We start from the raw sequence: 22,018 nt of genomic DNA, 5'->3' as shown, positions 1-22,018 counted from the left end.
TTCCTGCTCGTATCGCTCTCACTGAGTGTGTCCTCGCTGCATCGTAAAGCACTGTCATATCCCTGCAGGGTCTTTCTGGACTTGACGGGCAAGCAGGTCCCAAAGGAAACATGGTGAGAAGCATGTGTTCGTTCATTCTGTGTGTTTTCAGCTGTTCAATCGTGTTTCCTGACCACCGAAGCGATCACTTTTGTTATTTGCCCTGCTTGAAGCTGACGGTGTGTCGTTGACCTGCAGGAATGGAGGTTATAGTTCATTAACAGATTACGGAGTAGCAAAAGATGAGAATGAAATAAAATAGTCATAGGGTCTCACCACACTGCAAAAAGTCAGTGGTCAAAAACAAGAAAAAAAAAATACAAAAATGAGGGGTATTTTACTTGAACTAAGCAAAATTATCTTCCAATAGAACAAGAAAATTTGGCTTGTCAAGACTTTCCAAAACAAGTACAATTAGCTAACTTCAATGAACCCAAAAATACCTTAAAATAAGTACATTCTCACTAATAACAAGTGCACTTTTCTTGGTAGAAAAAAAAAAAGAGACCTTTTTGCTCAATATGTTGAAAAATATTCTTAAATTAAGTAAATGCTAGTGCCATTATCTTGACATAATGATATGCGCCCGGCATTACATTTCTTGAAACCAGCAAACTTACACTAAAAACTAGTTTATTTTTCCTAATGGAGAGACAACAAGGCAACCGCTTGTTACTCTCGGGGTCTCCTAGCCGCTCAGGCAAATCATCTTGTGTAAAAATGCATTTTTCCATCTATAACATGACATCATCGCGCCAAGTGCATGCTCTTTTAGTCAATTAGTGCGCATATATACAGCATAAACAGTATTATGGATACCAACAAACAATGTTCCCTCTAATTTTCCATCTGATTTGAAAGTGTGTAATTTGTTGTGAGTTCATTCACTGTGTTGGTTTTGCTCTTTGAACAAGCTGATGTTCATGCACGGTTCATTTTGTGCACCAGTAAAAAAAAAAACATGTAACTTTGTCTTGAATTTGAAAAAAAATAAAATGTTATTTTTCACTAAAGAAGGGTTCGGTGAATGCGCATATGAAACTGGTGGGGTTCGGTACCTTCAACAAGGTTAAGAACCACTGTTTTAGTTTCTCAAAAATAGTCCTAGTATCCTATGGATGAGTCTAAACACTTTTGGGATGAAAAAGAACAAAAATGCGGACACAAATTCCCACAGGCACACTCCATTGTGTGTATCTTTTTGTTTACTGACAGCTAAATATTGTCCCGTTAGTATGATTTTAGGCTCCATGGTGCTTTTGGGTGTTGTGGTTACAAAGTATCCAGTCCAAAGTGAGGCATGTATGCAGTCTAGTTTTGTATGTCAGTGTGTTACTAGGCCAACCGGGGCGTGCGTTACTGGACTTGTACATGCAGGACCACATTCGTGGCTGAATGTGTCACAACCCACACAGACAGACAAAACCTCTATGAGGCAGTTTGCTTCTGATGTTCCATCCCGAGAACGTTATGCTGTCTGACAGCAACAAAGATGGAAGAAAAGGCTTTGAGTGATGTCAATATAATATGTGTGTGAAGACAACGCGGCTTTACGCATATTTACCAAATAACGTTTATGATATTTAGTGACTCACAGGCCACATGTAGACTTGTTTAGACAGCCGGACTCTCCCTTCATTCTCCTGCACTGCAAAAACTGAAATCTGAGTAAGATTAAATATCTCAAATAAGGGTGATATTTGGTTATTTTCTGTCTGATAAGATAATTCTTCTCACTAAGTAGATTTTATGTTAGAGTGTTTTACTTGTTTTAAGTGTTTTGGTCCTAAATGATCTCAGTAAGATATTACAGCTTGTTGCTGAGATTTGATGACCTATATTGAGTAAAACCTGCTTGAAACTAGAATATCAAGTGTTGCAAAGCTGTGTCATCAACACTCACAAGTATAAAACTACTTTTTTTAAAGTAATAATTTCTTATTTCAAGCATGAAAAAAAAAATCATGACTTTGACACAATTGTGTCTCATAATTAAAACGGATGACAGCCAAATGGACTTTGCTGTTTTATTTTGAATGAAACAATAGAAAATACGTACTCATATAGTAGTACAGTCGGCACAGAACAGTAAACTGACAGTTAATATTTAAACATTTAACATGTGACATTTCTAACAATTTTGAGCACGCACTTGGCGCGATGATGTCATGTTATCCATGGAAAAATGCATTTTTAGACCATATGATTTGCCTGAGCGGCTAGGAGACCCCGAGAGTAACAAGCGGTTGCCTTGTTGCCTTTCCATTAAGAACAATAAATAATTTTTTAGTATAAGTTTGCTGGTTTCAAGAAATGTAATGCTGAGCGCATATCATTATGTCAAGATAATGGCACTAGCATTTACTTAATTTAAGAATATTTTTCAACATATTGAGCAAAAAGGTCTCTTTTTTTTCTACCAAGAAAAGTGCACTTGTTATTAGTGAGAATATACATATAAGGTATTTTGGGGTTCATTGAGGTTAGCTAATTTTACTTGTTTTGGAAAGTCTTGACCAGCCGAATTTTCTTGTTTTATTGGCAGACAATTTTGCTTAGTTCAAATAAAATACCCCTCATTTTAGAAAAAATTTTTCTTGTTTTTGAACACTGACTTTTTGTAGTGTACCCCTCAAAAATGAATTTATTGAGTGATGATGAGGCATGCTTTGGACTTAAAGTATGTCAATGTACTGAATAGTGTTGCCTATACATCGACAATAGGAACATGAATGATGCTCTTCTATGTTGCAGGGTCCTCAAGGAGAGCCAGGGCCTCATGGGCAGCAAGGTTTTCCTGGTCCTCATGTAAGTTTCCATCCTTTTTTGTTTTCTCTCAGATCTGTTTTCTAACTCAACACCATCACTTCCTGTCTTAAATTCTACTCCCGATATGTCTTCTTTTTTTTTCTTCATTCTCCTGCTCACATTCCGTCCTTTGCGCTCACGGCTGCGAGTGTGAACCGTGAACGGCACTTCTGTTTTCGCCATCAAATGTCTGCACAAGCACTTTTCGATCTCCGCCAGCCTTCCTTCCCCCTTTTTTAGACCCTCTGCTGTGGCAAAACACACAAGTGGTTCACTTTAAAATGCTGCTGTGATGACATTTGAGTGTGCAGAAAGGATGTTTGTAATCCTCATTGAGGCTAAATATCCACTAGCAGGTAGGATCCTGTGTCAGGTTTGCCTTTTCCCTGGAAAATAACTCTTGATTGTGTACTGGTTGCACGAACCCCTTATCGGCTGATTGGGGCCTTATAACCGAGGCTTTGGAAAAATGTAAAATATGTTCCGAAACGCTTGACGGGACAGGGCCTCAGGAATAAAAGTGACGGCAGGAAAAATATAAAAGGCCATTTGCATGGGCGGCCGAGCGTGTCTGAGTAAGCGGCGCTAAGTGGCCTCGCCTGCAAATGTGGAAGCAATAAAGTCGTAGACGTAACAAAATAAGCAAATTAAAACTGGAAGCAGACTTTTCCAGTGCACTTGACATGTGCTTGCTTTTACACAAGGTTGGCTTTTCATATCGACACGGTAACAAGCCTAATGTTTGTGCGTGTGTGTGTGTGTGTATTTTCTGGAAATGCTTACTTAATGGGGACATCGCTCTGTTTACACAGTCACCTTTAGGGGACCTCTGACGGTATGGGGACAAAAAAACAGGTCCCCTAAAGGGAAACCTTTTTAAATGATAGTCAGATCCATTCTGAAGATGCCGATGAGTAAAAAAATTCAATCTAGACTAGTCTGGAGTGGGAAAAAACCTCCATAGCAAAGCACATATACATATTACAACGTATACATCTCGATATCTAGCAACAGAGGGGAGGGCGAGGTCATGATGGTAGGCCGCAGCTCTCAGGCGCTGACCATCCATTCATCACCCCTATGGGATTTGCGTCCCATAGGGGACTTAGGGAATCCCTAAGTGATTTTTAAGCTTCTTTAGTGTTCCTTAGGATGACATTTTCATACAGCATGATTATAAAACATTATTACCTTAAAGTATGATTCACATTCAGAATTTTCCATCCTTCTACCGTATTTTTCGGACTATAAGTCGCTCCGGAGTATAAGTCGCACCGGCCGAAAATGCATAATAAAGAAGGAAAAAAACATATATAAGTCGCACTGGAGTATAAGTCGCATTTTTTGGGGAAATTTAATGTTTGTGCATGTGTGTGTGTGTGTGTGTGTATTTTCTGGCAATGCTTACTTAATGGGGACATTGCTCTGTTTACACAGTCACCTTTGGGGGACCTCTGACGGTATAGGGACAAAAAAACAGGTCCCCTAAAGGGAAACCTTTTTAAATGATAATCAGATCCATTCTAAAGATGCCTAATAGATGGTAGATGGTAGATCTTTATTGTCATTGCACAAGTACAACGAAACTTTGTTATCAGCACAGATTAGACAAACAAACAGTGTACAGGGTTACAGAACAGGAACGCTGATGGGTCGCCACAAGGCACCCCGTAAAAGATGGGAAAAAGGTAAAACGCTGGGGAAGGATGAGTAAAAAAATATAATCTAGACTGGGCTCCTAAGGGGGCCTAGTCTGGAGTGGGGGAAAAAACCTCCATAGCAAAGCACATATACATATTACAACGTACATCTCGATATCTAGCAACAGAGGGGAGGGCGAGGTCATGATGGTGGGCCGCAGCTCTCAGGCGCTGACCATCCCTTCATCACCCCTATGGAATTTGCGTCCCATAGAGGACTAGGAAATCCCTAAGTGATTTTTAAGCTTTTTTAAGCTTCTTTAGTGTTCCTTAGGATAACATTTTCTTACAGCATGATTATAAAACATTATTACCTTAAAGTATGATTCACATTCAGAATTTTTCGGACTATAAGTCGCTCTGGAGAATAAGTCGCACCGGCCGAAAATGCATAATAAAGAAGGAAAAAAACATATATAAGTCGCATTTTGGGGGGAATTTTTAATGTTTGTGCATGTGTGTGTGTGTGTGTGTGTATTTTCTGGCAATGCTTACTTAATGGGGACATCGCTCTGTTTACACAGACACCTTTAGGGGACCTCTGACGGTATGGGTACAAAAAAACAGATCCCCTAAAGGGCAACCTTTTTAAATGATAGTCAGATCCATTCTGAAGATGCCTAATAGATGGTAGATGGTAGATGTTAGGTCTTTATTGTCATTGCACAAGTACAACAAAACTTTGTTTTCAGCACAAACCCATTCAAGATTAGACAAAGAAACAGTGTACAGGGTTACAGAACAGGAACGCTGATGGGTCGCCACAAGGCGCCTCGTAAAAGATGGGAAAAAGGTAAAACACTGGGGAAGGATGAGTAAAAAAATTAAATCTAGGCTAGTCTGGAGTGGGAAAAAACCTCCATAGCAAAGCACATATACATATTACAACGTACATCTCGATATCTAGCAACAGAGGGGAGGGCGAGGTCATGATGGTAGGCCGCAGTTCTCAGGCGCTGACCATCCATTCATCACCCCTATGGGATTTGCGTCCCATAGGGGACTTAGGGAATCCCTAAGTGATTTTTAAGCTTTTTTAAGCTTCTTTAGTGTTCCTTAGGATAACATTTTCATCCAGCATGATTATAAAACATTATTACCTTAAAGCAGGGGTCACCAACCTTTTTGAAACCAACAGCTACTTCTTGGGTACTGATTAATGCGAAGGGCTACCAGTTTGATACACACACTCAAATAAATTGCCAGAAATAGCCACTATGATCAATTTACCTTTAACTTATTAATAATTAATGATATTTATCTTTGTGGAAACACTGATCATCTTAATAATTTCTCACAATAAATATATATAGAAACAGATAAATATCAATATGCAACACTTTATTTTTATATTTTCTCTAAGTGCACATTTTTCATATTGAACATTTTCAAATGATCACTTCTAAGACAGTCTTGTGAAATCACAATATCCCATTTTAACTAGCTAGCCACTAACATATTTTAACTAATCATGAATTACTTTGCATCATGTTTGTACAAATAATAACTCATGTAAAATACAAAAGTCAACTCTTGAATTTTTAAATAAATCATGTCACACTTTGAACTGGACACCAAATCTGTTATCTGTTTCTATGTCAGTTAGTGAAGACCAAGTCTTTAAAATATTTTCTTGGATTTTCAAATTCTATTTGAGTTTTGTCTCTCTTAGAATTAAAAATGTCAAGCAAAGCGAGACCAGCTTGTTAGTAAATAAATACAATTTAAAAAATAGAGGCAGCTCACTGGTAAGTGCTGCTATTTGAGTTATTTTTAGAACAGGCCAGCGGGCTACTCATCTGGTCCTTACGGGCGACCTGGTGCCCACGGGCACCGCGTTGGTGACCCCTGACTTAAAGTATGATTCACATTCAGAATTTTCCATCCTTCAACCGTATTTTTCAGACTATAAGTCGCTCAGGAGTATAAGTCGCACCGGCCGAAAATGCATAATGAAGAAGGAAAAAAACATATATAAGTCGCATTTTTGGGGGAATTTTTTTTTTATAAAACCCAACACCAAGAACAGACATTTGAAAGGCAATTTAAAATAAATAAAAATAGTGAACAACAGGCTGAATAAGTGTACGTTATATGAGGCATAAATAACCAACTGGTATGTTAACGTAACATATTATGGTAAGAGTCATTCAAATAACTATAACATATAGAACATGCTATACGTTTACCAAACAATCTGTCACTCCTAATCGCTAAATCCCATGAAATCTTATACGTCTAGTCTCTTACGTGAATGAGATAAATAATATTATTTGATATTTTACGCTAATGTGTTAATAATTTCACACATAAGTCGCTCCTGAGTATAAGTCGCACCCCTAAAAACTATGAAAAAAACTGCGACTTATAGTTAAACAAATACGGTATATATGGTAGTCGGAGTTGCAGACAACTTCATTACTGCTAAATAGCAGTTTTCAATAATGTCACAGAAGATGCAGGATTTTCTTTAACATTTAAGTGGTGAAACTTCCTATAAGAGGACAGCTGTAGTGCTGTATTCTGACCATCATGTCATATTTAATTGGAACTTCTTTTTTTTTTTTTTAAATGGTCCTCAGTAGTCACGTACAAATTTGTGTGAATTATGCAAAATGATTTAAATTTAGTCCCCCATGAACCATATTTTTCCCCAGGGTCCCCAGTAAGAATGATCAGCACATTACTTCATCAATCCAGAGATTTAAAGACGTGTATGAGCTAACTGGGCAGTGGCTTTTTTTACCTAATTTGTTTTATGCCTCCACAACCTGTAGAAAGGGTGGTCCCCACAAGTGATGATCAAAAACTTGGTCCCCATTCCAAATGATAACCTGTGTGTGTGTGTGTGCAGCAATAACTGACATTTCTCCTCTTGTGCCTCCTTTTTCAGGGTCTTATTGGGCCTCAAGGTCCAATCGGTCCTCCGGGAGAAAAAGTACGTATAATAAGGCAGAATCTTTCGACTCCCTCTCCATCTTTTCCTCCCTAACAGTTTGAAGCGCTTGTCCAGATGTGCTGCTGTGCGGACGCCACAACACTGCACTCGTGTGACGGTGGCAGCGTTGTGCAGAATTTGTTATGTTTGTGTTGTGTAGTTACTTGTACATCAGTTGATTTAAACACAATATTAGACTTAGACTTCCTTTTATTGTCATTCAAATTTGAACTTTGCAGTACAGATAAGAACGGAATTTCGTTGCATAAGCTAATGGTAGTGCAGGATAAAAGAGATATAAATAGATTACTGTACAGATAAATATATTGCACATTTGCATATGCATCCACGTTTATGGATGTATGTTATATTGTCTTTATATTCCAGCCAGTTAATCCATTTTTGCGGGGGGAATTGAGGGGATTATTTTAATGCGTTCAAGAGTCTTACGGCCTGAGGGAAGAAGCTGTTTCAGAACCTGGAGGTTCTGCTACGGAGGCTGCGGACGGAACCTCTTTCTAGAGCAGTGGTTCTAAACCTTGTTGGAAGTACCGAACCCCACCGGTTTTATATGCGCATTCACCGAACCCTTCTTTAGTGAAAAATAAAATGGCATCCATCCATCCATCCATCTTTTTCCGCTTATCCAAGGTTGGGTCGCGGGGTCAGCAGCCTAAGCAGGGAAGCACAGACTTCCCTCTCCCCAACCACTTCGTCCAGCTCTTCCCGGGGGATCCCGAGGCGTTCCCAGGCCAGCCGGGAGACATAGTCTTCCCAACATGTCCTGGGTCTTCCCCGTGGCCTCCTACCGGTCGGACGTGCCCTAAACACCTCCCGAGGGAGGCGTTCGGGTGGCATCCTGACCAGATGCCCGAACCACCTCATCTGGCTCCTCTCGATGTGGAGGAGCAGCGGCTTTACTTTGAGCTCCCCGCGGGTGACAGAGCTTCTCACCCTATCTCTAAGGGAGAGACCCGCCACCCGGCGGAGGAAACTCATTTCGGCCGCTTGTACCCGTAATCTTGTCCTTTCGGTCATAACCCAAAGCTCATGACCATAGGTGAGGATGGGAACGTAGATCGACCGGTAAATTGAGAGCTTTGCCTTCCGGCTCAGCTCCTTCTTCACCACAACGGATCGATACAGCGTCCGCATTACTGAAGATGCCGCACTGATCCGCCTGTCGATCTCACGATCCACTCTTCCCTCACTCGTGAACAAGACTCCGAGGTACTTGAACTCCTCCACTTGGGGCAGGGTCTCCTCCCCAACCCGGAGATGGCACTCCACCCTTTTCCGGGCGAGAACCATGGACTCGGACTTGGAGGTGCTGATTCTCATCCCAGTCGCTTCACACTCGGCTGCGAACCGATCCAGCGAGAGCTGAAGATCCTGGCCAGATGAAGCCATCAGGACCACATCATCTGCAAAAAGCAGAGACCTAATCCTGCAGCCACCAAACAGGATCCCCTCAATGCCTTGACTGCGCCTAGAAATTCTGTCCATAAAAGTTATGAACAGAATCGGTGACAAAGGGCAGCCTTGGCGGAGTCCAACCCTCACTGGAAACGTGTCCGACTTACTGCCGGCAATGCGGACCAAGCTCTGACACTGATCATACAGGGAGCGGACCGCCAAAATCAGACAGTCCGATACCCCATACTCTCTGAGCACTCCCCACAGGACTTCCCGAGGGACACGGTCGAATGCCTTCTCCAAGTCCACAAAACACATGTAGACTGGTTGGGCAAACTCCCATGCACCCTCAAGGACCCTGCCGAGAGTATAGAGCTGATCCACAGTTCCACGACCAGGACGAAAACCACACTGTTCCTCCTGAATCCGAGGTCCGACTATCGGGCGTAGCCTCCTCTCCAGTACACCTGAATAGACCTTACCGGGAAGGTTGAGGAGTGTGATCCCACGATAGTTAGAACACACCCTCCGGTTCCCCTTCTTAAAGAGAGGAACCTGGAGGTTCTGCTACGGAGGCTGCGGAACCTCTTTCTAGAGCAGTGGTTCTAAACCTTGTTGGAGGTACCGAACCCCACCGGTTTTATATGCGCATTCACCGAACCCTTGAAAAATAAAATGTTTGTTATATGTTTTTTTACTGGTGCTCAAAATTAACCGTGCATGAACATCACCTTGTTCAAAGAACAAAACCAACACAGTGCATGAACTCACAACAAATTACACACCTGAGAACCAGTGTGACTTCTGCTGTTGCCGTATCCGTAATACGACGATAGGGAGAAGTTTTTATTTACACGATGGGTCGGGTGTGTCTTGACCTCCACGGCGGAGGCTCCACCGAACCCCTAGGGTTCGATCGAACCCAGGTTAAGAACCACTGTTCTAGAGTCCAGCAGTGAAAACAGTCCTTGGCGGGGGTGGGAGGAGTCTCTGCAGATTTTCTGAGCCCTGGTCAGGCAGCGGCTTTTTGCGATAACCTGGATAGAAGGAACAGGAGTCCTGATGATCTTTTCCGCCGTCCTCACCACTCTCTGCAGAGACTTCCAGTCTGAGGCCCGGCAGGCTCCAGTCCAGACAAAGATGCAGTTGGTCAGTAGGCTCTCTATAGTGCCTCTGTAGAATGTGCTGAGAACGGGGGGGATACGGACAGAGAAGCCTAATTTGTGCTTACTTAAAAACGATGTGTCCCATTGGAAGTGCTGAGAATATAGTGGAATTTGGTTCTTGAACAGGGTTGGTAAATAGAAAAGTTTGTACATTGAAGCACTGTAAACATGAATAATGACTTCCAGCCTTGACAAAAGTCCATGTTTTAATGTAGGTTTGTACACTTTGAACACAATATAAAGTGCTGTACAATAATGTATATCAAACAGACATTACAAGTTGATGATGAAACAACTTTCTTTATATTAACAAAGTCAAGCCGACATGCACAGGCAAACTGTCAGGAGCCTTTGGCGCACTCACAGTTTGTAATCCCAAAACTTTAACAGCTAGATCGCTACAATGGTTAGGAATGAAAAAATAAAATCCACTTTACCTTGTCGGTTAATCTTCTTACCTTGCAGTGAAAAAGAGAGGCATTGTCAACAATCCTATGGATACACTGCAAAAAGTCAGTGTTCAAAAACCAGAAAAAATAATACAAAAATTTCTCTTCTCTCCCATGTAGGGACCTCAAGGTAAACAAGGTTTGGCCGGACTTGGGGGTGCTGACGGGCCTCCTGTAAGTGTAATTTCCTTCTCAATATGTCCAAAATGTCAACAAAAAAAATACTCTAACCTAACAATGTGTTTGTTATTAGGGTCACCCAGGTAAAGAGGGTCCTGCAGGCGAGAAAGGAACAAGCGTAAGTGTCCGAAAAACTGCCAAAAGCTATGTTTGATTAAAAAAAAACAACAACAGACATTTGTTTTTTGGCTTCCAATCTCCATCAATTTAAAGAAAATAATTGCTCAAATATTTTTTTCTTTGTCACTTATTACCTGAGGTGGGTAGAGTAGCCAGAAATTGTACTCAAGTAAGAGTACTGTTACTTTAGAGATGTATTACTCAAGTAAAAGTAAGGAGTAGTCACCCAAATATTTACTTGAGTAAAGGTAAAAAGTATGTTGTGAAAAAACTACTCAAGTACTGAGTAACTGATGAGTAACCTGTTCGTTTAATGATGACGGCAACAAATAATGCACAAAAACATAAAAATAGCAATGAGCAAATTCAGAGCCAGGAATATCTCTTAAGCAACTAAAACAATATTATATATTAAAGGGGAACATTATCACAATTTCAGAAGGGTTAAAACCATTAAAAATCAGTTCCCAGTGGCTTATTTTATTTTTTGAAGTTTTTTTCAAAATTTTACCCATCACGCAATATCCCTAAAAAAAGCTTCAAAGTGCCTGATTTTAACCATCCGTCCATTTTCCTGTGACGTCACACAGTGATGCCAATACAAACAAACATGGCGCATAGAACAGCAAGCGACAGCGACATTAGTTCAGATTCAGACTCGGATTTCAGCGGCTTAAGCGATTCAACAGATTACGCATGTATTGAAACGGATGGTTGTAGTGTGGAGGCAGGTAGCGAAAACGAAATTGAAGAAGAAACTGAAGCTATTGAGCCATATCGGTTTGAACCGTATGCAAGCGAAACCGACGAAAACGACATGACAGCCAGCGACACGGGAGAAAGCGAGGACGAATTCGGCGATCGCCTTCTAACCAACGATTGGTATGTGTTTGTTTGGCATTAAAGGAAACTAACAACTATGAACTAGGTTTACAGCATATGAAATACATTTGGCAACAACATGCACTTTGAGAGTGCAGACAGCCCAATTTTCATCAATTAATATATTCTGCAGACATACCCTCATGTCAGCAGGCCAGGGAAGCTAGGGTCGATATTCTTCTCTTGATCATCTTCGGTGGCATAAGGGACGGTGTGAGCCAAGACATCGAGGGGGTTTAGCTCGCTCGTCTGCGGGAACAAACTGCCGCCATTGCTTGCCGTGCTACCGAGGCCCTTTGTCCCTGAATACCTCACACACTCCGGCAGATTCAATGGGGGTCTGGCGGCAGATTTCTTTGACTTTATCGTTGGAAATGCATCTGCTTTGAGTGTCGCAGGATATCCACACATTCTTGCCATCTCTGTCGTAGCATAGCTTTCGTCGGTAAAGTGTGCGGAACAAACGTCCAATTTCTTGCCACTTTCGCATCTTTGGGCCACTGGTGCAACTTGAATCCGTCCCTGTTCGTGTTGTTACACCCTCCGACAACACACCGACGAGGCATGATGTCTCCAAGGTACGGAAAACAGTCGAAAAAACGGAAAATAACAGAGCTGATTTGACTCGGTGTTGAGAAAATGGCGGATTGCTTCCCGATGTGACGTCACGTTGTGATGTCATCGCTCCGAGAGCGAATACTAGAAAGGCGTTTAATTCGCCAAAATTCACCCATTTAGAGTTCGGAAATCGGTTAAAAAAATATATGGTCTTTTTTCTGCAACATCAAGGTATATATTGACGCTTACATAGGTCTGGTGATAATGTTCCTCTTTAAATAATAATACATTAACATTAGAAAAATTAAGGCAAATTGAGCCACAATAACTTAACAGCACCATAGGCTCAGTAGGCAGAGATTACAAAGGAAAATAACAAGTTAGCCTTTACGCAAACCATAAACTGATAGGTGTGGGCTGCACCTGGGAACACACTGATTGGTGTTTCTATGCATGCGTGTGTGTGTGTGTGTGTATGTGTGTGAGTGTGTGTGTGTGTGTGTGTGTGTGTGTGTGTGTGTGTGTGTGTGTGTGTGTGTGTGTGTGTGTGTGTGTGTGTGTGTGTTTATGAGGCTGCAGTGCGTTAATAAATGTCCCCACATGATGTACATTTGACAGTGATTCATAGCAGGGAAGCTAACATCAGCCTACAGTGACGGCCAAAATATCTACTAACGTTACTTACCGCCATGTGCTTCCTCAAATTTGACGTTGAGTTCATGTAAGCTCAAGCTCGTTAATCACGTGACCACCTGGCTCTGTTTGATTGGTGAAACGGAGTCAAACGTCACCAGTGACTGTATTTGATTGGTGAAACGGAGTCAAACGTCACCAGTGACTGCATTTGATTGGTTTGACGGAGTCAAACGTCACCAGTGACTGTATTTGATTGGTTTGACGGAGTCAAACGTCACCAGTGACTGTATTTGATTGGTGAAACGGAGTCAAACGTCACAAGTGACTGCATTTGATTGGTGAAACGGAGTCAAACGTCACCAGTGACTGCATTTGATTGGTGAAACGGAGTCAAACGTCACCAGTGACTGCATTTGATTGGTGAAACGGAGTCAAACGTCACCAGTGACTGCATTTGATTGGTGAAACGGAGTCAAACGTCACCAGTGACTGCATTTGATTGGTGAAACGGAGTCAAACGTCACCAGTGACTGCATTTGATTGGTGAAACGGAGTCAAACGTCACCAGTGACTGCATTTGATTGGTGAAACGGAGTCAAACGTCACCAGTGACTGCATTTGATTGGTGAAACGGAGTCAAACGTCACCAGTGACTGCATTTGATTGGTGAAACGGAGTCAAACGTCACCAGTGACTGCATTTGATTGGTGAAACGGAGTCAAACGTCACCAGTGACTGCATTTGATTGGTGAAACGGAGTCAAACGTCACCAGTGACTGCATTTGATTGGTGAAACGGAGTCAAACGTCACCAGTGACTGCATTTGATGGGTGAAACGGAGTCAAACGTCACCAGCGACTGCATTTGATTGGTGAAACGGAGTCAAACGTCACTAGTGACTGCATTTGATTGGTGAAACGCAGGCATGCGATAGATCCTACTTTGAAGGTCTGTCTGACAAACCAAAACAAACAAAGCGTGCATTAACAGATCGATAAAAATCAGTAGCGAGTAGCGAGCTGAATGTAGATAAACGGAGCGGAGTAAAAGTAGCGTTTCTTCTCTATAAATATACTCAAGTAAAAGTAGAAGTATGTTGCATTAAAACTACTCTTAGAAGTACAATTTATCCCAAAAGTTACTCAAGTAGATGTAACGGAGTAAATGTAGTGCGTTACTACCCACCTCTGCTTATTACTAGGCAAAAATCACACCTGCCACAGATGGAACGGATAGGGAGAACTGGCAGTAACTCAGTCAGACAGATATGAAGCAAAGAAGTCCAAAAACAGAACTAGAAAGGATTTATTTTTTACATAATACAAAATAACAAAGTGTTTTAAGCACACCGCCATTGGATCACTGCTTAACTTGTCCCTATAAAACTGCTCCAGAAGATCAGCTCTTTCTTCCCCCATTTATCATGAGTGACTAGTTCCACACTTGACGATCCACCGTGGAGTTCTTGGAAATCAATGGAAATATATCAATTAAACATTCTCCGTGCTTTGATAACCGTCGCTAATCATTTTTGTCTTCTTTAGGGTTTTCCCGGACCAATGGGCTCCATTGGCTACCCCGGGCCTCGTGGCGTCAAAGTGAGAACCCATCGTGCTGCCGACGCACTAAGTCTATACATTCGGTTCACTGTTACTGACGGTTTTTTTGCCGCTTTGTCCAGGGAGCAGAGGGAATCCGAGGTCTGAAAGGTGGCAAAGGAGAAAAGGTAAACATTTTTGGTTTCTTCACAGGAGACCTTCAGAAATACACCACTAACCATAACAACCACTGTACCAAAATATGATTATTACATTTTTTTCACAACGTCAACCACATTTGAAGAATAATAGCCTTTACAAAAACTGGAATTCACTCTCTAAATTGAACCAGCCACTTTGTGGAGGATATAGCTTAAGGGTTTGTTTTCCTACACATAATATAAGGGCTGCATACTGTGCCGCGTTATGATTGACGGTTTGATATTCTGCGACATTCTTGTCCGGTCTCTTGTTTCAGATAGTTCTCAGAGAAGGGAGAGAGCATTTCCAGAATTTTGCATAATTTCATAGAAACTGTAACAATAATTAAACATGAAATAGATTAATTTGATATGTACATGCAAACAAAACGTTTCTGCTTATTTTTTTAGCACCAAATTATTACATTTAATCTCCATTCAAACCATTTCCCCCCCCCCCCCAATAATTACCATGTATTAACATTAATTAACATAGAATGTTCCTGGAATTGTGAAGACCAAGTCTCTCTCTTGAAATTAAAACAAAATTGCACTCTGATTTCCAACCACTAGATGTCAGTAGAGTAACAGACATAAAAGTGTCTTCCTGAGACGATTTATTTGTTTTTATCCATATGGCCACCAGAGGTCACTGTCAATCATCACTGATTGAGCCAGTGTTTGATTGATTGATTGGTTGATTTAAACTTGTATTAGTAGATTGCACAGTACAGCACATATTCCGTACAATTGACCACTAAATGATAACATTTTTCAGCTTATTTAAGTCGGGGTCCACGTTAATCAATTCATTCATTAATTAGTGGTCATGATTCACTAACTACAGCCTATAATTGTCATATTGATTCATTGGTTGACTTTGTCTGCGTCCTATCTTAGGGAGAAGATGGATTTCCAGGCTTCAAAGGCGACATGGGCCTCAAGGGCGACAAGGTAAACCATCACGGTTGTTTGCAGCAGGAAGACAAATAGAACTATATTTTAAATATATTTGTTCGAATCCAGGGTGAGGGTGGCGTACTTGGATCTCGAGGAGAAGACGGACCCGAGGGCCCCAAGGGAACATCAGGGCCTAACGGAGAATCCGGTCCCATGGGAACAGCTGGAGAGAAGGTAGGCCATTTATCACAGATGCACAATAGGTTGTTTTTTTCATGATGATACTAAAACTGATACATTCCCGCTTCTCAAGGCCGATACTGATCATTATTTATTTTTTAAATATCGATTGAAGTGTAGTTTGTGCACACCTGCGGGTAAACAAGAGTCTTAATAAAGGTGGGTTTGACAAAATATACCTGTAGATTTGTCCTGACAAAATTCAGGATATTTGATGAAATCACAGATCGCTCTAGCCCTTGGGTTGTCTCCGGCAAAATGTTGCACTTTCCAAACGCTCGGGCGATAGGAACAAGCCTTTCTTTGCAGATGGCTTTGAGGCAGCTTGAGCCAGCGGGCGTCTTCCCATTCTTTCAAAACGCCGTGGTAGCGATGCTGGCAGGTGGTTATTAAAGTTTTGATGTGTTGAAGCACAATGTTGTTTTCCTCCTAGAGGAATGTTTGGTGCGAATAACCTTGAAACGGTGAAGAATTGCCGTGTGATGGAGGCAATGTTTGTTTTCAATGAGCTCAGGGGAAGTGTAAGAGGAAAAAAAGCGCTTGATTTGCTCACCTTAACACGAGTACAACACAGTCATTGTCACCTTATTTTTTTTCATTATTTTTATCGGTTATCAGAACCATTGTTTTAATGTTATTGGATTTATATGTGTGTCCCCATATCAGGACCATAATTATCTGTCCGATGTTAATAGTGCATCCCAACCCTCTGTTAAAGCCGGGACGGGGTTTATAAGATGTTTGTTTGTTGTTTGTTTAGGGTTTATTTGAAATAGGGATGTCAGGTTCAAACACTGATGACTTCTATTAATCAGACAAGAAGCAAGGAATCATGCAGAGACAGAGTTCAGTTTAGCTCAGCGCTTTTCAACCACTGTTCCGCGGCACACTAGTGTGCCGTGAGATATAGTCTGGTGTGCCGTGGGAGATTATCTAATTTCACCTATTTGGGTTAAAAATATTTTTTGCAAACTGGTAATTATAGTCGGCAAATGATGTGTTGTTGTTGAGTGTCGGTGCTGTCTAGAGATCGGCAGAGTAACCGTGTAATACTCTTCCATATCAGTAGGTGGCAGCCGGTAGCTAATTGCTTTGTAGATGTCACAAAAGGTGAGTGCCCTTAAGAAAAGGCATTGAAGCTTAGGGAAGGCTATGCAGAACGAAACTTAAACTGAACTGGCTACAAAGTAAGCAAAAACAGAATGCTGGACGACAGCAAAGACTTACTGTGGAGCAAAGACGGCGTCCACAAAGTACATCCGAACATGACATGAAAATCAACAATGTCCCCACAAAGAAGGATAAAAACAACAGAAATATTCTTGATTGCTAAAACAAAGTAGATGCGGGAAATATCGCTCAAAGGAAGACATGAAACTGCTACAGGAAAATACCAAAAAAAAAAAGAGAAAAAGCCACCAAAATAGGAGCTCAAGACAAGAATTAAAACACTACACACAGGAAAACAGCAAAAAACTCCAAATAAGTCACGGCGTGATGTGACAGGTGGTGACAGTACACCTACTTTGAGACAAGAGCTACAGTGATGCATGCTTGGTTATGGTTTAAAGTGAAGTGAGGTGATTTATATTTATATAGCGCTTTTCTCAAATGACTCAAAGCGCTTTACAAAGTGAAACCCAATATCTAAGTTATATTTAAACCAGTGTGGGTGGCACTGGGAGCAGGTGGGTAAAGTGTCTTGCCCAAGGACACAACAGTAGTGACTAGGATGGCGGAAGCGGGGATCGAACCTGCAACCCTCAAGTTGCTGGCACGGCCGCTCTACCAACCGAGCTATACCGGCCCAAAAGTCACATCCAACAATTGCGACAACGACTTTTAACTGTCAACTGAGTTTCGTTTTTTAATGATTTCTGCTGGTGGTGTGCCTCCGCATTTTTTTCAATTAAAAAAAATGCGCCTTGGCTCAAAAAAGGTTGAAAAACACTGATTTAGCTCATGGGGAGAACGCATGGAGCTGCACACTTAGTCACAGTCTCGCCCTACGCTCTAAGGTACAGCTCCCGCGTCCCTCTATTTATTCAGGAGCTCCACAGTCAACATCACTGAGACCGCCTCTAAAAGGAGTGGTCACATATATCACGCAAAGCAGGTCCGGTATGCACAATACGTGACGGAATGTGCTGGGGGCCTTGTGATTGCCTTGTTTCTGCTTTGTCTGCGTGCTGTCGTCTTATCTTCAATGAGGTCCTTGAAGTCCTTGAAGTCCTTGGTTAAAACAAAGATAACATCTGCGGCTGAGGCCACCCCTCAGACAAGAAGTTTTGTCCTTACACAGATAGAAAAAATGCAGCTTGAGCACAATAGCTAATAACTATAGCAACGGACTTTAAGCATACTTAAGTTGTGTGATGATATATATATACATGATTATTCTAACAAGGGACAGATACAGAAACATATATATCTGAAACAGTTATCCAATGTATGCATCATAGTGTTTGTAGCCAAAGCTAATTTACAACACTTGTCCCCAACAACAACAAAACAGATTTAACATCATTAAAATAGGAAAATAAAAATAATAAGGCAAAGAGGAGTTGATAATAATGATAATAGTAATAATACAGACAAAGTGCAAACTAGATAAAAGCCAATAATAATAAATAACACAGACAAAGTGCAGACTAGATAAAAACCTATTAGTAATTAAAGCTGCAAGCAGCGATGGACGGGACCGACTTTGACGGCACATAAAATCCAAACCGTAGCAGTAATTAAAACTCTTTGGTCAACGTTTAATCAGAAGGGTTCAATCCCTCTCCTGTGCTAGTTTGAAGCTGACACGACAAACGCGCTCAGAGGAGATAATGTGTGAAAAAAGGTGATCGTTTTTTACAAAACTTTTGTTTTGAAGGGGGAATTGCAAACTTCATTTTGATTTTTGCTGGGGGTTGTCAATATATGAAATGTAGGTCTAAGTGAGACCTACATAGGTTTTTTTTTTCACGTCTCTAAGACATTCCTACTGGAAGTTACAGGCCGTTTTGTCAGAGTTTTCTTCCTAGGAGCAGTTGTGTCTGTGTTTTCTTCCTAGGGGGCGCTAGAGCGCAATTTTGAGTTTTGGGGTTGGGTTTTTTTTATTAGATCTCAACTTTTGCCAGTCCTGATGTTTGTGTCCAGTTTGGTAAGTTTTGAAACATGTTAAGAGGGTCAAATTACAGCTCAAAGAGGCAAAAGTGACTGTTTTTAGTAAACTTTTGATTTGAAGGGGGAATTTCCAACTTCCTGTTGATTTTTGCTGAAGGATGTCAATGTATGAAATCTAGGTCTAAGTCAGACCTACATAGATGTTTTTGTTTCATGTCTCTAACCGGAAGTTACAAGCAGTTTTGTCTGTGTTTTTTCCTAGGGGGCGCTAGAGTGCAATTTTGAGTTTTGGGGTTTGGTGTTTTTATTAGATGGCAATTTTTGCCAGTCCTGATGTGTATGTCAAATATGGTGAGTTTTGAAGCACGTTAAGGGGGTCAAATTACAGCTCAAAGAAGCTGCAGAATAATAATAATAAAACCTTACAATTACAGTAGGGTCCTCTGTCCCAAAGGGACATTGCGGTCCCTAAAAATGAGTAAAAACTAAATATGGGAACACGATTGTTGCTCAACTAGTCACAATTTTGTTTGTTTTTTGAAAGTGACAAGTGCAGGTATACTTTTCAAAGTGTCAGGTAGAGAGTTCCATAGTTGTGGTCCTTTTATTGAAAAGGCAGTCCGGGCAAAAGATGTTCTACGGAATGGAACGCAACAGTTGCCTTTTGACGTTGCTCGGGTGGTAGATCTGGTACCACTTTGCAGTCTTGTAATTGCCTTGCAGAGTAATTGGGGAGCAGCGTTATCCAAGCATTTAAAAACCAGTTTGACTGTGTGTAACAAAATAAAATTGGCAAAACTTAAAAAATATTGTATTTGGTTAAAATTTGGCAATGATGATATCGTACACTCTTCTTCTCTAGGACTTTCAAGGCACTCAATGGTCTTGATTGATGACTGGTGTGCCTGGGACCACGTAGTTAAGCCATAAGAGATGTGTGAAAGAATCCTTGAATTCATAAAAGTAAAAACATAGCTGAGAGTTAAGCAGTTTCTTATAATCTGACCTTCTTAAGGTCAAGTAGAATAGTTTTGTCAAACTTTATCACTATAAAGTCTCAAATTACGCCACTGACCTTTCGAGGACTTCCTCCACAGATGATTAGCTCGTGGCGCTGGTCTCTTAATGGCATTGCAGTCAATTATCTAACAAGATTGTTCACGTTCATAATTACAGCATGAGGACGAAAATTTTTACTTTCATGCCTTTTGTGAGTTTTGTCTTCCTATAGCACACTCATTGACAAGTTCAAACACTGATGGCATCTATTAAATAAGACAAGAAGCAAGGAATTAAACAGAGACAGAAGTACATTTGGCTCAATTTGGGCTGTACTCTTGTACAGTCTCCATCACGTTCTGGCGAAAGATCGTACGCCTTCTCTTTTATTTGGACTTTCCCTGATTACATGGCGACAGCTGTTTCTAAGGGACGGGGGTCATAAACAGCCATCGCCTTTGGTTCAAAAGAAAAGGTCGTAAAACAGTTCACAGAAAAGATCGCCTTGAGGGGAGTCACGCTCTCCGCTTTTGTAGTTCTTGGGTCAAGACAATATCTTTCTGTGGATTACAATACATGAAAGAAACAGAACACCTTCATGTTGCGTCCCATCCTACTCAGTGGAGCTTTACAAGCCTTCTTCTTGGTAGGCTTTTGTCTTCTCGCCTGGAACTCATTTCAACACAACGTTTTGTGATAACTTAGATACAATTATTCTGACACTCATCAATGTTGGTGTATGTCTGTATAAATAACACTTAAATAAAACATTGCTCGCTGACATTCACTGCACACCGCCGATAAATGACTTGACATTTATAGACACACAAAACCTTTACGCTTGAAAATCAGTGGCACGTACAGTATTCTTTGACAGCAACAAAGCATTTTTTTCTAAGTCTGCACCCTCTGACTGTCTTTTTAATCATGTTATGTTTCATTGTTGATATAGGGAAAACTTGGAGTGCCTGGATTGCCCGGATACCCCGGAAGGCTAGGTCCCAAAGTAAGTGCAAAATATAATGTAATTAATTACACTGGAAGCCGAAAAGGTCTGAGTCATCTTGAGGTGCAGTAGATATCCAGACCATAGTCAAGAGAATTAATGATGATGACAGCAAATTAACATATTATCGATCATACACATGTTCTCTTGATTGGGTCAGAAGACATCATTCAACCCAAGAAACATTGTTTTGTTTTTGTTATTGTTTTACGATGACATAAACTACTGTTGAACATAAGCAACCAAAAACATTAAAATGTGACATAGCAAGCAAAACACTAATGATATGCATTTAGTTTGTATTAAATGCATTGTTTGACGTAAATATTAAAGTCATAGGGTTACTAGTTAAAGGCCTATAGATCCATAATTCCTCATACACTGCAAAAAGTCAGTGTTCAAAAACCAGAAAAAAATATACAAAAATGAGGGGTATTTTACTTGAACTAAGCAAAATTATCTGCCAATAGAACAAGAAAATTCGACTTGTCAAGACTTTCCAAAACAAGTCAAATGAGCTAACCTCAATGTATAATGAGTACAATACTTACAGGATAAACACTTTGTAGAACTCAACTAAAGACAAGACTAGCACATAATGGGAAAGACTTATTCCTGACTTAAATAAATGCATACTTGCAAATAGTATTCAAAAGTCTTAAAAATAACAGTTATCATGCACTGCAAAAAATCAGTGTTCAAAAACAAGAAAATAAAAATACAAAAATTAGCGGTATTTTATTTGAACTAAGCAAAATTATCTGCCAATAGAACAAGAAAATTCGGCTTGTCAAGACTTTCCAAAACAAGTAAAATTAGCTAACCTCAATGCACCCAAAAATACCTTAAAATAAGTATATTCTCACTAATAACAAGTGCACTTTTCTTAGTAGAAAAAAATTTGACCTTTTTGCTCAATATGTTGAAAAATATTCTTAAATTAAGCAAATGCTAGTGCCATTATCATGACATAATGATATGCGCTCGGCATCATGATTTATTTTTTTATTATTACTTTAAAAAATCAGTTTTATACTTGTGAGTGTTGATGACACAGCTTTGCAACAGTTGATATTCTAGTTTCAAGCATGTTTTACTCAATATAGGTCATCAAATCTCAGCAACAAGC

At 40.6% G+C, this 22,018-nt stretch overlaps 1 protein-coding gene across 2 annotated transcripts in view; it reads left to right on the top strand.

Annotated features, from left to right (window-relative positions):
* LOC133618476 (collagen alpha-1(XI) chain-like) overlaps positions 1–22,018 on the top strand; it is a 189,095-nt gene that overhangs the window by 117,534 nt on the left and 49,543 nt on the right. For both annotated transcript variants that reach the window (XM_061978862.1, XM_061978861.1), the window contains 10 exons: positions 69–113; positions 2,794–2,847; positions 7,441–7,485; positions 10,637–10,690; positions 10,770–10,814; positions 14,437–14,490; positions 14,574–14,618; positions 15,531–15,584; positions 15,657–15,764; positions 20,836–20,889. In XM_061978862.1, coding sequence (XP_061834846.1) covers positions 69–113; positions 2,794–2,847; positions 7,441–7,485; positions 10,637–10,690; positions 10,770–10,814; positions 14,437–14,490; positions 14,574–14,618; positions 15,531–15,584; positions 15,657–15,764; positions 20,836–20,889 — 558 coding nt within the window. The remainder of the gene's footprint in view (positions 1–68; positions 114–2,793; positions 2,848–7,440; positions 7,486–10,636; positions 10,691–10,769; positions 10,815–14,436; positions 14,491–14,573; positions 14,619–15,530; positions 15,585–15,656; positions 15,765–20,835; positions 20,890–22,018) is intronic.

This window comes from Nerophis lumbriciformis, linkage group LG19 (genome assembly GCF_033978685.3).
Source record: "Nerophis lumbriciformis linkage group LG19, RoL_Nlum_v2.1, whole genome shotgun sequence".
In the NCBI taxonomy this organism is placed as follows: domain Eukaryota; kingdom Metazoa; phylum Chordata; class Actinopteri; order Syngnathiformes; family Syngnathidae; genus Nerophis; species Nerophis lumbriciformis.
Note: the sequence above shows the minus strand (reverse complement) of the source record. Positions and strands in the feature narration are given on the sequence as shown.